Genomic DNA, 12,261 nt, shown 5'->3' with positions numbered 1-12,261 from the left:
AATTGTATAAGCCACTATCCACTTCATGGTGACCTCGGTGTAGTGGATCCCTACGCTATTGTGTGCTGCATCACATGGCGTCCACCGCTCCTGTAACACAGAACCAGTTCGGACCAAGATCCCCCCCCCCCCAACACCCATATTGGCACGTATAGCCCCCATGCCTGGTACCAGCTCTCCGCCCCATCTGACCCAGGTGTTTTTAAATTGGCAGGAGACTGCATATGGTGGCCCCCTACCTCCTCTCAGCCAGTGTCTGAGACCACATGGAACAGTGAGTATTCAACGCCTGTTCACACATGGTGAGCATTTTAGTCCTGTTCACGTGGTGCGGTGGTGCATGGCATCTGCTGCTTTTTTGGGGCGGTGCTGGTGGGGGCCCAGAGCCATGGGGGCTATGCCTGCCAGTAGGGGTGCTGGGGGATAACTGGGTCTTGGATGCCATCAGATGCGGCGGTGGATGTCATGTGAAGCCGCACACAATTGTGTAGGGACCCACTACAAAGAGGACATTATAAAGTGGATAGTGGCTTATACAATTTGATCAAAATGTAACTATGAACCTCGAGTTCCTTTTTGTAAATGTAGCCGAGCGGCAGTGGATCATCGTATAGAGTGTGGATGTGGGGTCCAGTTCTTCTGGCTCCCAATGTTGGTTTACACCCTGTGTAGTCTTCTGTCTTCTGCGATCATTTTCCCTTTTTACGCGTCGTCTTCTGTCCTTTAGCTGGAGCCATACTTATTCAGGTGTCTAGCTGCCGGACGTCCATTGTATGTGATGGTCTCGTGAGAAAAAAAATTGGGTTTTTTTGGCCATTCCGAGTTGGGACCCAACTTGGGTCCAGTTGTTTTCTAAGGAATTTTTTTTTCATCCTCACAAAAAGGTGTAATTGTTGAGATCGGCCTGTGATGAGGAGACTTTACAAGGTCCTGGGGGTGCGCCGGGTGCTTCAGGATGATGATTATGGGTGAGGGGGGAAGGGCTGATACTTGCCGTTACTCGCATAACATAGTTACAGGATCGCCCGTCTCGTTGCTTCATGGCTTTCAGTTTTGTGAGTTTCCTGTTGGGGATTTCCCGGTGATGAAAGAAATGTGATCTTCTCGATGATCTATAGAATTCAGCTCAAAAAAGTTTCTCTGTATCCGACGTATCTCCTGACATCTGTCATGTATTTTATTACCCCTTATTCCTTCTCTTTCCAGCATCCCGGAGCTGAAGAGACTGGTGGTGACCCGCAGGATGCTGCCTCTCCGGGCGCTCTTATGAACGTCCACGCCATGGCTATGAGTAACTTCTGCAGCCTGTGAAAATAAAAAACAAAACAAAACAAAAAGAACAAAAAAAACCATTGTGTGGACCCGGAATATCTGCTGGGAAGGTCATGGCGCACTTTACTCCTTGGAAACTCTCCTCTCAGAAGCTCGGCTTCTTCCTGGTGACTTTTGGTTTCATATGGGGAATGATGTTACTCCACTTCACCATCCAGCAGAGAACTCCGCACGAGAGCAGCACCGTGCTCCGCGAGCAGATCCTGGATCTCAGCAAGCGTTACATAAAGGCTCTGGCGGAAGAAAACAGAAACGTCGTAGACGGCCCATATGTCGGCACCATGACAGCATATGGTAAGCACAAAGAATCGCACCCGCTAACTGTTCTTAGATGTCATGTCTTTACTAAAGCTCCGCTACTGCGACAATCTCCGGGAGCGGGCCACTTTTTTATCTGCTGTTTATTATTTATCTCCTGTTTTTATAAAACAATGCAAATTACTAGATAACTCCTACCATCTGCCGCCAAGCGCTGTCAGAATAATCTTTAAGGATTTTTTAATACTGCGCTTTTATTTTTAAGTTTACAAGTAGATGGTATAATTATAGCTGGGAGGCAGTATTATAGCAGTTATATTCCTGTACATAGGGGGCAGTATTATAGTAGTTATATTCTTGTACATAGGGGGCAGTATTATAGTAGTTATATTCCTGTACATAGAGGGCAGTATTATAGTAGTTATATTCCTGTACATAGGGGGCAGTATTATAGTAGTTATATTCTTGTATATAGGGGGCAGTATTATAGTAGTTATATTCTTGTATATAGGGGGCAGTATTATAGTAGTTATATTCTTGTACATAGGGGGCAGTATTATAGTAGGTATATTCTTGTACATAGGGGGCAGTATTATAGTAGTTATATTCCTGTACATAGGGGGCAGTATTATAGTAGTTATATTCCTGTACATAGGGGGCAGTATTATAGCAGTTATATTCTTGTACATAGGGGGCAGTATTATAGTAGTTATATTCTTGTACATAGGGGGCAGTATTATAGTAGTTATATTCTTGTACATAGGGGGCAGTATTATAGTAGTTATATTCCTGTACATAGGGGGCAGTATTATAGCAGTTATATTCCTGTACATAGGAGGCAGTATTATAGGAGTTATATTCTTGTGCATAGGGGGCAGTATTATAGTAGTTATATTCCTGTACATAGGTGGCAGTATTATAGTAGTTATATTCTTGTACATAGGGGGCAGTATTATAGTAGTTATATTCCTGTACATAGGGGGCAGTATTATAGCAGTTATATTCCTGTACATAGGGGGCAGTATTATAGCAGTTATATTCCTGTACATAGGGGGCAGTATTATAGGAGTTATATTCTTGTGCATAGGGGGCAGTATTATAGTAGTTATATTCCTGTACATAGGTGGCAGTATTATAGTAGTTATATTCTTGTACATAGGTGGCAGTATTATAGTAGTTATATACTTGTACATAGGGGGCAGTATTATAGTAGTTATATTCTTGTACATAGGGGGCAGTATTATAGTAGTTATATTCTTGTACATAGGGGGCAGTATTATAGTAGTTATATTCCTGTACATAGGGGCAGTATTATAGTAGTTATATTCTTGTACATAGGGGGCAGTATTATAGTAGTTATATTCCTGTACATAAAGGGCAGTATCATAGTAGTTATATTCTTGTGCATAGGGGGGCAGTGTTATAGTAGTTATATTCCTGTACATAGGGGGCAGTATTATAGTAGTTATATTCCTGTACATAGGGGGCAGTAGTATAGTAGTTATATTCCTGTACATAGGGGGCAGTAGTATAGTAGTTATATTCCTGTACATAGGGGGCAGTATTATAGTAGTTATATTCCTGTACATAGGGGGCAGTATTATAGTAGTTATATTCTTGTACATAGGAGGCAGTATTATAATAGTTATATCCTGTACATGGGGGTAGTATTATAGTAGTTATATTCCTGTACATAGGGGGTAGTATTATAGTAGTTATATTCTTGCACATAAGAGGCAGTATTATAATAGTTATATCCTGTACATGGGGTTAGTATTATAGTAGTTATATTCCTGTACATAGGGGGCAGTATTATAGTAGTTATATTCTTGTACATAGGGGGCAGTATTATAGTAGTTATATTCTTGTACATAGGGGGCAGTATTATAGTAGTTATATCCTGTACATGGGGTTAGTATTATAGTAGTTATATCCCTGTACATTGGGGGCAGTATTATAGTAGTTATATTCTTGTACATAGGGGGCAGTATTATAGTAGTTATATTCCTGTACATAGGGGGCAGTATTATAGTAGTTATATCCCTGTACATTGGGGGCAGTATTATAGTAGTTATATTCTTGTACATAGGGGGCAGTATTATAGTAGTTATATTCTTGTACATAGGGGGCAGTATTATAGTAGTTATATCCCTGTACATAGGGGGCAGTATTATAGTAGTTATATTCTTGTACATAGGGGGCAGTATTATAGTAGTTATATTCCTGTACATAGGGGGCAGTATTATAGTAGTTATATTCCTGTACATAGGGGGCAGTATTATAGTAGTTATATTCTGTACAGAGGGGGCAGTATTATAGTAGTTATATTCTTGTACGTAGGGGGCAGTATTATAGTAGTTATATTCCTGTACATAGGGGGCAGTATTATAGTAGTTATATTCTTGTACATAGGAGGCAGTATTATAGTAGTTATATTCCTGTACATAGGGGGCAGTATTATAGTAGTTATATTCCTGTACATAGGGGGCAGTAGTATAGTAGTTATATTCCTGTACATAGGGGGCAGTATTATAGTAGTTATATTCTTGTACATAGGGAGCAGTATTATAGTAGTTATATTCTTGTACATAGGAGGCAGTATTATAGTAGTTATATTCCTGCACATAGGGGGCAGTGTTATAGTAGTTATATCCCTGTACATAGGGGGGCAGTATTATAGTAGTTATATTCCTGTACATAGGGGGCAGTATTATAGTAGTTATATTCTTGTACATGGAGGGCAATATTATAGTAGTTATATTCTTGTACATAGGGGGCAGTATTATAGTAGTTATATTTCTGTACATAGGGGGCAGTATTATAGTAGTTATATTCTTGTACATAGGGGGCAGTATTATAGTAGTTATATTCTTGTACATAGGGGGCAGTATTATAGTAGTTATATTCCTGTACATAGGGGGCAGTATTATAGTAGTTATATTCCTGCACATAGGGGGCAGTATTATAGTAGTTATATCCCTGTACATAGGGGGGCAGTATTATAGTAGTTATATTCCTGTACATAGGGGGCAGTATTATAGTAGTTATATTCCTGTACATAGGGGGCAGTATTATAGTAGTTATATTCTGTACAGAGGGGGCAGTATTATAGTAGTTATATTCCTGTACAGAGGGGGCAGTATTATAGTAGTTATATTCTTGTACATAGGGGGCAGTATTATAGTAGTTATACTCTTGTACATAGGGGGCAGTATTATAGTAGTTATATTCCTGTACATAGGGGGCAGTATTATAGTAGTTATATTCCTGTACATAGGGGGCAGTATTATAGTAGTTATAGTCTTGTACATAGGGGGTAGTATTATAGTAGTTATATTCCTGTACATAGGGGGGTAGTATTATAGTAGTTATATTCCTGTACATAGGGGGGCAGTATTATAGTAGTTATATTCCTGTACATAGGGGAGCAGTATTATAGTAGTTATATCCCTGTACATGGAGGGCAGTATTATAGTAGTTATATCCCTGTACATAGGGGGCAGTATTATAGTAGTTATATTCCTGTACATAGGGGGGTAGTATTATAGTAGTTATATTCCTGTACATAGGGGACAGTATTATAGTAGTTATATCCCTGTACATGGAGGGCAGTATTATAGTAGTTATATCCCTGTACATAGGGGGCAGTATTATAGTAGTTATATCCCTGTACATAGGGGGCAGTATTATAGTAGTTATATTCTTGTACATAGGGGGCAGTATTATAGTAGTTATATTCCTGTACATAGGGGGCAGTATTATAGTAGTTATATTCCTGTACATAGGGGGCAGTATTATAGTAGTTATATTCCTGCACATAGGGGGCAGTATTAAGGTAGGTTTTTAAAACCGAGAAACCATTTTGCAGTTTACATCTGTATTTACATTATGGTTGGAATTATATACAAGTGATTATTTTGTAGTTTTTACAGTGACTCCCTGCAGGGTATTGCCACCACCCTGTGCTCCTAGTATTTGGGATCGGTGTATCCTGGGTTAGGATCACTGCTGGATTCCTTACCTTGGTCCGTAGCCCGGGATTTTTTCTCTCTTCCCTTCCCCTTTCTTATAAAATGTATTTTTCAGTCTTGCTGTTGGGAGCAGCGTGAGATGTTTTTGCCAACTTTTTTTTTTTTTCTGCCTTGAATCCCTTCCAGCTGAGTAACTCGGGATTAGGGTCGTACAGGCAGTTTCCACAACAGATTCCCAGATCTGCTACTTCACTATTTTAAAGGAAGCGCATATACTGTATCCGTAATTACTTGCCCGATCCTGCAGATGTTTGGTAAGTTAATTGATTATGGTTTATTAAAGGTGAAGAAATTCTGAACAATTACTAGAGTCGCCCCCCCCGCTCCCCCCCCCCCCCCAAACGATGTCCAAAATTTTAAGACTACAACTCCCAACATGTCACAATGCTAGAAATACTAGTCCGTCCTCCCCACCATCAAAATTAGAATATCCAAAAATTGCAAACCTAGTGATGGATTTTCGTCTTTACCTCCAGACGTCTGTGACCAGGGAACTACTTATCCATGTGATCTCTTTTTACCAGGGTATAAGGAATCCTAATCCAGTGCGACGTCCAGTCACGGGGCCTAAAAATCCCAAACTGGACACAAATAAAGGGTCTGACCTCGTGACCCTGATCTGACAGTATCCAGGGATGTCGTGGGAAAAACTGTGTGGACGGGGACTTGTGGTCCCCGGGCGGCCCATGACATCACATTATTTTTATGATTATTATTTTTAGTTGTGCTTTTTTATTTTTAGTCATAAGTTAGTTGAATTTCAGTTTTTTTATCCTATGGTGTTTTTTTTTAAGGGAGATCCCCATCCCCCCCCCATAGACAAACACAAAGCTGTGCATGCGCTGGTGTGGATGTCCCCTCCGCCACCTGTTTACGGGGTTAATTTAAGCTCCTGGATATAAATATTTAGCAGATGAACGAGCTCTTCCCTCGTGGGCTCCGCCGGAGGAGTATTATCCAAAGCGAAATAATTCTAGGCTGTTAATGATTTAATTACAGGCGTGCTCAGACTCGATTTGTGGTGTTATTTTATGTTGTGTTTTTTTTTCTGTTTTTTTTCTGTTTAGTGTCATTATTAAAAAAAAAAAAAAAAAAAAAAGGGGGGGGGAAAGAGAGGGTAGAACATGTTCATGTTTTGGGGGATTATAATATCATAGGTGTTATGCATCATATAAATGGGTGTTTGTGTCAGGTTTGGCATCAGCTGATTGAGGGACCAGGGTGTGGAGTTGGGGACTGTCTGACTGGGGGGGAGGGTGCTGTGCGGGTTGGCAGCGGCTGATTGGGGGCTGGTGCAGGTGGTTGGGCAGCAGCTGATTAGGGGGACATAGGCTTGGCCATCGGCTGATTGGGGGTGATGTGGGGGTTGGGCAGTGGCTGAATGGGGCCTGGTGCGGGAAGTTGGGCAGCGGCTGATTAGGGGCTGTTCTGGGGGTTTCGGCAGTGGCTGATTGGGGGCTGGTGCGGGGGGGAGGGGGTTGGGCAGCGGCTGAATGGGGGCTGGTGCGGGGGGGGGGGGGTTAAGCAGCAGCTGATTGGGGGCTGGTGCGGGGGGGATTGGCAGCGGCTGATTGGGGGCTGGTGCGGGGGGATTGGCAGCGGCTGATTGGGGGCTGGTGCGGGGGGATTGGCAGCGGCTGATTGGGGGCTGGTGCGGGGGGATTGGCAGCGGCTGATTGGGGGCTGGTGCGGGGGGATTGGCAGCGGCTGATTGGGGGCTGGTGCGGGGGGATTGGCAGCGGCTGATTGGGGGCTGGTGCGGGGGGATTGGCAGCGGCTGATTGGGGGCTGGTGCGGGGGATTGGCAGCGGCTGATTGGGGGCTGGTGCGGGGGGATTGGCAGCGGCTGATGGGGGCTGGTGCGGGGGGATTGGCAGCGGCTGATTGGGGGCTGGTGCGGGGGGATTGGCAGCGGCTGATTGGGGGCTGGTGCGGGGGGATTGGCAGCGGCTGATTGGGGGCTGGTGCGGGGGATTGGCAGCGGCTGATTGGGGGGCTGGTGCGGGGATTGGCAGCGGCTGATTGGGGGCTGGTGCGGGGGGATTGGCAGCGGCTGATTGGGGGCTGGTGCGGGGGGATTGGCAGCGGCTGATTGGGGGCTGGTGCGGGGGATTGGCAGCGGCTGATTGGGGGCTGGTGCGGGGGATTGGCAGCGGCTGATTGGGGGCTGGTGCGGGGGGATTGGCAGCGGCTGATTGGGGGCTGGTGCGGGGGGATTGGCAGCGGCTGATTGGGGGCTGGTGCGGGGGGATTGGCAGCGGCTGATTGGGGGCTGGTGCGGGGGGATTGGCTGCGGCTGATTGGGGGCTGGTGCGGGGGGATTGGCTGCGGCTGATTGGGGGCTGGTGCGGGGGATTGGCTGCGGCTGATTGGGGGCTGGTGCGGGGGATTGGCTGCGGCTGATTGGGGGCTGGTGGCGGGGGGATTGGCTGCGGCTGATTGGGGCTGGTGCGGGGGGATTGGCTGCGGCTGATTGGGGGCTGGTGCGGGGGGATTGGCTGCGGCTGATTGGGGGCTGGTGCGGGGGATTGGCTGCGGCTGATTGGGGGCTGGTGCGGGGGATTGGCTGCGGCTGATTGGGGGCTGGTGCGGGGGGATTGGCTGCGGCTGATTGGGGGCTGGTGCGGGGGATTGGCTGCGGCTGATTGGGGGCTGGTGCGGGGGGATTGGCTGCGGCTGATTGGGGGCTGGTGCGGGGGGGATTGGCTGCGGCTGATTGGGGGCTGGTGCGGGGGGATTGGCTGCGGCTGATTGGGGGCTGGTGCGGGGGATTGGCTGCGGCTGATTGGGGGCTGTGCGGGGGGATTGGCTGCGGCTGATTGGGGGGGCTGGTGCGGGGGATTGGCTGCGGCTGATTGGGGGCTGGTGCGGGGGGATTGGCTGCGGCTGATTGGGGGCTGGTGCGGGGATTGGCAGCGGCTGATTGGGGGCTGGTGCGGGGGATTGGCAGCGGCTGATTGGGGGCTGGTGCGGGGGGGGGGGGGTTGGCCGCGGCTGAATGGGGGCTGGGTGCGGGGGGGGGCGGGGGGGTTGGCCAGCGGCTGAATGGGGGCTGTTGCGGGGGGGGGGGGGGTTGGCCAGCGGCTGAATGGGGGCTGTTGCGGGGGGGGGGGGGTGGCCAGCGGCTGAATGGGGGCTGGTTGCGGGGGGGGGGGGTTGGGCAGCGGCTGAATGGGGGCTGTTCCGGGGTGGGGTGGGGTTGGGCAGCGGCTGAATGGGGGCTGGTGCGGGGGGGGGGGGGTTGGGCAGCGGCTGAATGGGGGCTGGTGCGGGGGGGGGGGTTGGGCAGCGGCTGAATGGGGGCTGGTGCGGGGGGGTTGCTCTGCGGATGAATGGGGGCTGGTGCGGGGGGAGTTGCTCTGCGGCTGAATGGGGGCTGGTGCGGGGGGGGGGGGTTGGGCAGCGGCTGAATGGGGGGCTGGTGGCGGGGGGGGGGGGTTGGGCAGCGGCTGAATGGGGGCTGGTGCGGGGGGGGGGTTGGGCAGCGGCTGAATGGGGGCTGGTGCGGGGGGGAGTTGCTCTGCGGCTGAATGGGGGCTGGTGCGGGGGGGGGGGGGTTGGGCAGCGGCTGAATGGGGGCTGGTGCGGGGGGGGGGGTTGGGCAGCGGCTGAATGGGGGCTGGTGCGGGGGGGATGAGCGGTGCTCTCGCTCCTATTGTTCCTTATTATGGACATGTATTATTTTATTTGTATCCCTTACGATTTTGTTCTACGGAATATGATGGCGCTATATAAAGATCATCATTATTATTATTGGGGGGTGTCGGCAATCATCCGAGAAACCTTTTTATTGTTAATGGTGTGAGATTCTTTATCCGTATTTGTCAGTGGTAAAGAAAACTTCGATAAAACTGATCTGTGACAGACGACTTCATCAGAAAATGCAAAACATAAATAGCACTTCCTTCCCCCTTCCTCTTGCCTCGGCCTCCCCACCACCCCTTCGTGCCTCCTCCACCCCCCATCCTTTCTTGCCTCGGCCTCCCCACCCCCGCCCCTTCTTGCCTCGGCCTCCCCCCCCCCCCCCCCCCCCACACACACCCCTCATCCTTTCTTTCCTCGGCCTCCCCACCCCTTCTTTCCTCGGCCTCCTTATCAGAATATCATCTGTAGTCCTGGTAATGGGACATCACCATCTTATTTGCCGCCATCTGTTTTCCATTTAGGAGACGGAGGTAATTCATATTGACAACAAAACCTCCTAATGTGATGAGCGCCTCGGAGTATAGAGCGCACAGGATCACCCGTAACGCCTAATGATTCTTTCCTCCTTTAGACCTGAAGAAGACGCTGGCAGTTCTTCTGGATATATCTTGCAGCGTATTGGGAAGTTGGAGTCCAAAGTGGACACGTTGGTTGTGAACAGTACTGGATCCAATTCTACCAATGGTACCACGACCGCTATACCCAGCATTGTTACGGGGGAAAAAGTAAATGTTGCAGGTAGGTGCGGAGGGTGTCTTTTATTTTATTTTTTTTATGTTCTCCCCTTTTTATAAAATGTACTATGTGTTATTGCCTTTGCACTAAGATTTACTCTTGCACCTCCTGACGATTTATTATATCCTGCACTTACTAGCATCACGTGACCAGACAGTCAGAACCATCGCTTCTAGGGGACACTATGATTATTCTCATATCTTGTTGCTGAACTGAGATGCCATAAGGATACAGTCAGGGAGGCTTACCTGTTACCTCCTATTTATAACTGTGTGACTATTAACAGAGTTTCTGCCCCTGCTCTGGAGAGTCTGTGCTACAGTCCATGATTATGATGATTATATTTTTATATACATGAAAAGCTGAGGCCTGAGGTGGCCGATCCCTATAGAAAGTGATATGTAATATATAGGAACAGCAAGAAAAAAATAAGATTCTTCTTCTAAAGGTGATCACATATGTTACATAACTGAAAGATAATCTGACATTTATCAACTGGACAAGTTGGATATTCCCATGCCTGATCCTCTGTTTTCCTGTCAGAGATATTGGGGCACATTTACTTACCCGGTCCATTCGCGTTCCAGCGGCGGCTTCTCCGACGAGCGTTCGGGTCTTCCAGCGATTCATGAAGGTCCTGCGCCCGATGTCCACCAGGTGGCGCTGCTGCGCCGAGGTCCGCCGAGGTGCCCCGGAGTTCATAGTCTTCATCGTGGTGCATGTGAGTATGGCCCGTGCGACCAATTTTTAATATTTTTTAAATGCAGCGGTTTTTCCGAATCCGTCGGGTTTTCGTTCTTCCACGTCCCCTGATTTCCGTTGCGTGCATGTCAGCGCGATGCGCCACAAGCCGATCGCGTGCGCCAAAATCCCGGGGCAATTCAGGGAAAATCGGCGCAAATCGGAAATATTCGGGTAACACGTCGGGAAACCGCGAATCGGGCCCTTAGTAAATGACCCCCAATGTGTCCGGGGAAAGCAGGGATTATCTTAAAGACTGGGCGGTCCAGGACCATTCTGTTAACAAATTAAACAATATGACTGTCAGTCAGAGGGGGTGGGGGGGGGGAGTAGTGCTGATGGAGTGAGCGGAAGGAGATGGGGCTGTGTAACAGTCTGTGAAGCTACAGCATGAAGGGTCTCTGGTACCACACCCCCATGAACCCTTCTGGCTCCTGTCAAGCACAGAAGGCCTCTGGTAACACCCCCAAGCACTTCAGGGTCATTAGCATATTGATAAAAGTTGATATTAGAAGGAAGGAGGCCATGGATAACAAATATAAGAAGATCCCACAGTCCCGGTCCCTGGATCTATGAGTAATGTCCCTGGTTTTTTAGGATGGATTTTGATGGCCGATTTAAAGGGGGGAAAACTTGGCTGCTTTCTTCCGAAAACCGTGCCAAACTTTAACGCGGTTAGTGCCAGTATTGCACCTCTGCTGCATAGAGAGGAGTCCATACTGGCACAAATCCTGGTCAGGGGCGGCGCTGTTGTGTTTTTTTTTTTTTTTTTTTTAAGAAAACAGCCATGTTTTTCATGCTGTGCACAACCCCTTTAACCAACAACCCCTTTCTACATGACTTATAACATGTCAGGAGCTGGATGTTTCCTATAAGATGATGTTACATTAATAAAGATTATTACAATCACTATTATTACTTAAAGGGCATTTCCACAAGTTCTTTGGTGCCCGGGGGGGGGGGGGGCAATTCCCTAATTCCTACTTGCCCTGATCAAGCTCCTTTCTTCTGAAGCTGCGCAAAAGTTTAGAGGGGGTCACAGAACTTCTTTGGCCCATGAAGTGATGTCTCGTGAGCCCTTGGTACTTTGGGCAGGTGCTGAGGACTCCGAAGAGAAAACGGCACATGCAGGATTTTCCATAGTTCCTGGAAATCTAATTTAACCACGTTCTTGCCACAAGCGAGGCTGAAATTTGAACATGGGCAGAAATGAGCAATTTTTTTTTCCCTGCTCCCTATTTGTGTGGTCCGTGTGAGCGCAGTATTAATCTACCGGCTCCGGCTCGGGGTTCGGCGCTTGGTTTGATGTCCCGGTGTTGCACAGTATTTGGATAGGAATAAGTTACTTCCTTTTCTCCCCCTTCTCGTCTCTCGGCCTCAGTGATCATGTACAGGAGATCTGTACAGCAGCGAGATAAAAGCGGCATATTCCTGCAGCTCCTTTACACAAGAGACCCTG

At 48.1% G+C, this 12,261-nt stretch overlaps 1 protein-coding gene across 1 annotated transcript in view; it reads left to right on the top strand.

The window, feature by feature from the left end:
• MGAT5 (alpha-1,6-mannosylglycoprotein 6-beta-N-acetylglucosaminyltransferase) overlaps positions 1 to 12,261 on the top strand; it is a 63,797-nt gene that overhangs the window by 12,521 nt on the left and 39,015 nt on the right. The window contains 3 exon segments of the mRNA XM_072122278.1: positions 1,207 to 1,626; positions 9,898 to 9,927; positions 9,930 to 10,064. Of these exon segments, the coding sequence (XP_071978379.1) occupies positions 1,386 to 1,626; positions 9,898 to 9,927; positions 9,930 to 10,064 (406 nt within the window). The 5' untranslated portion in view covers positions 1,207 to 1,385.

The sequence above is a fragment of the Engystomops pustulosus genome, chromosome 8 (assembly GCF_040894005.1).
Source record: "Engystomops pustulosus chromosome 8, aEngPut4.maternal, whole genome shotgun sequence".
Classification (NCBI taxonomy): domain Eukaryota; kingdom Metazoa; phylum Chordata; class Amphibia; order Anura; family Leptodactylidae; genus Engystomops; species Engystomops pustulosus.
Note: the sequence above shows the minus strand (reverse complement) of the source record. Positions and strands in the feature narration are given on the sequence as shown.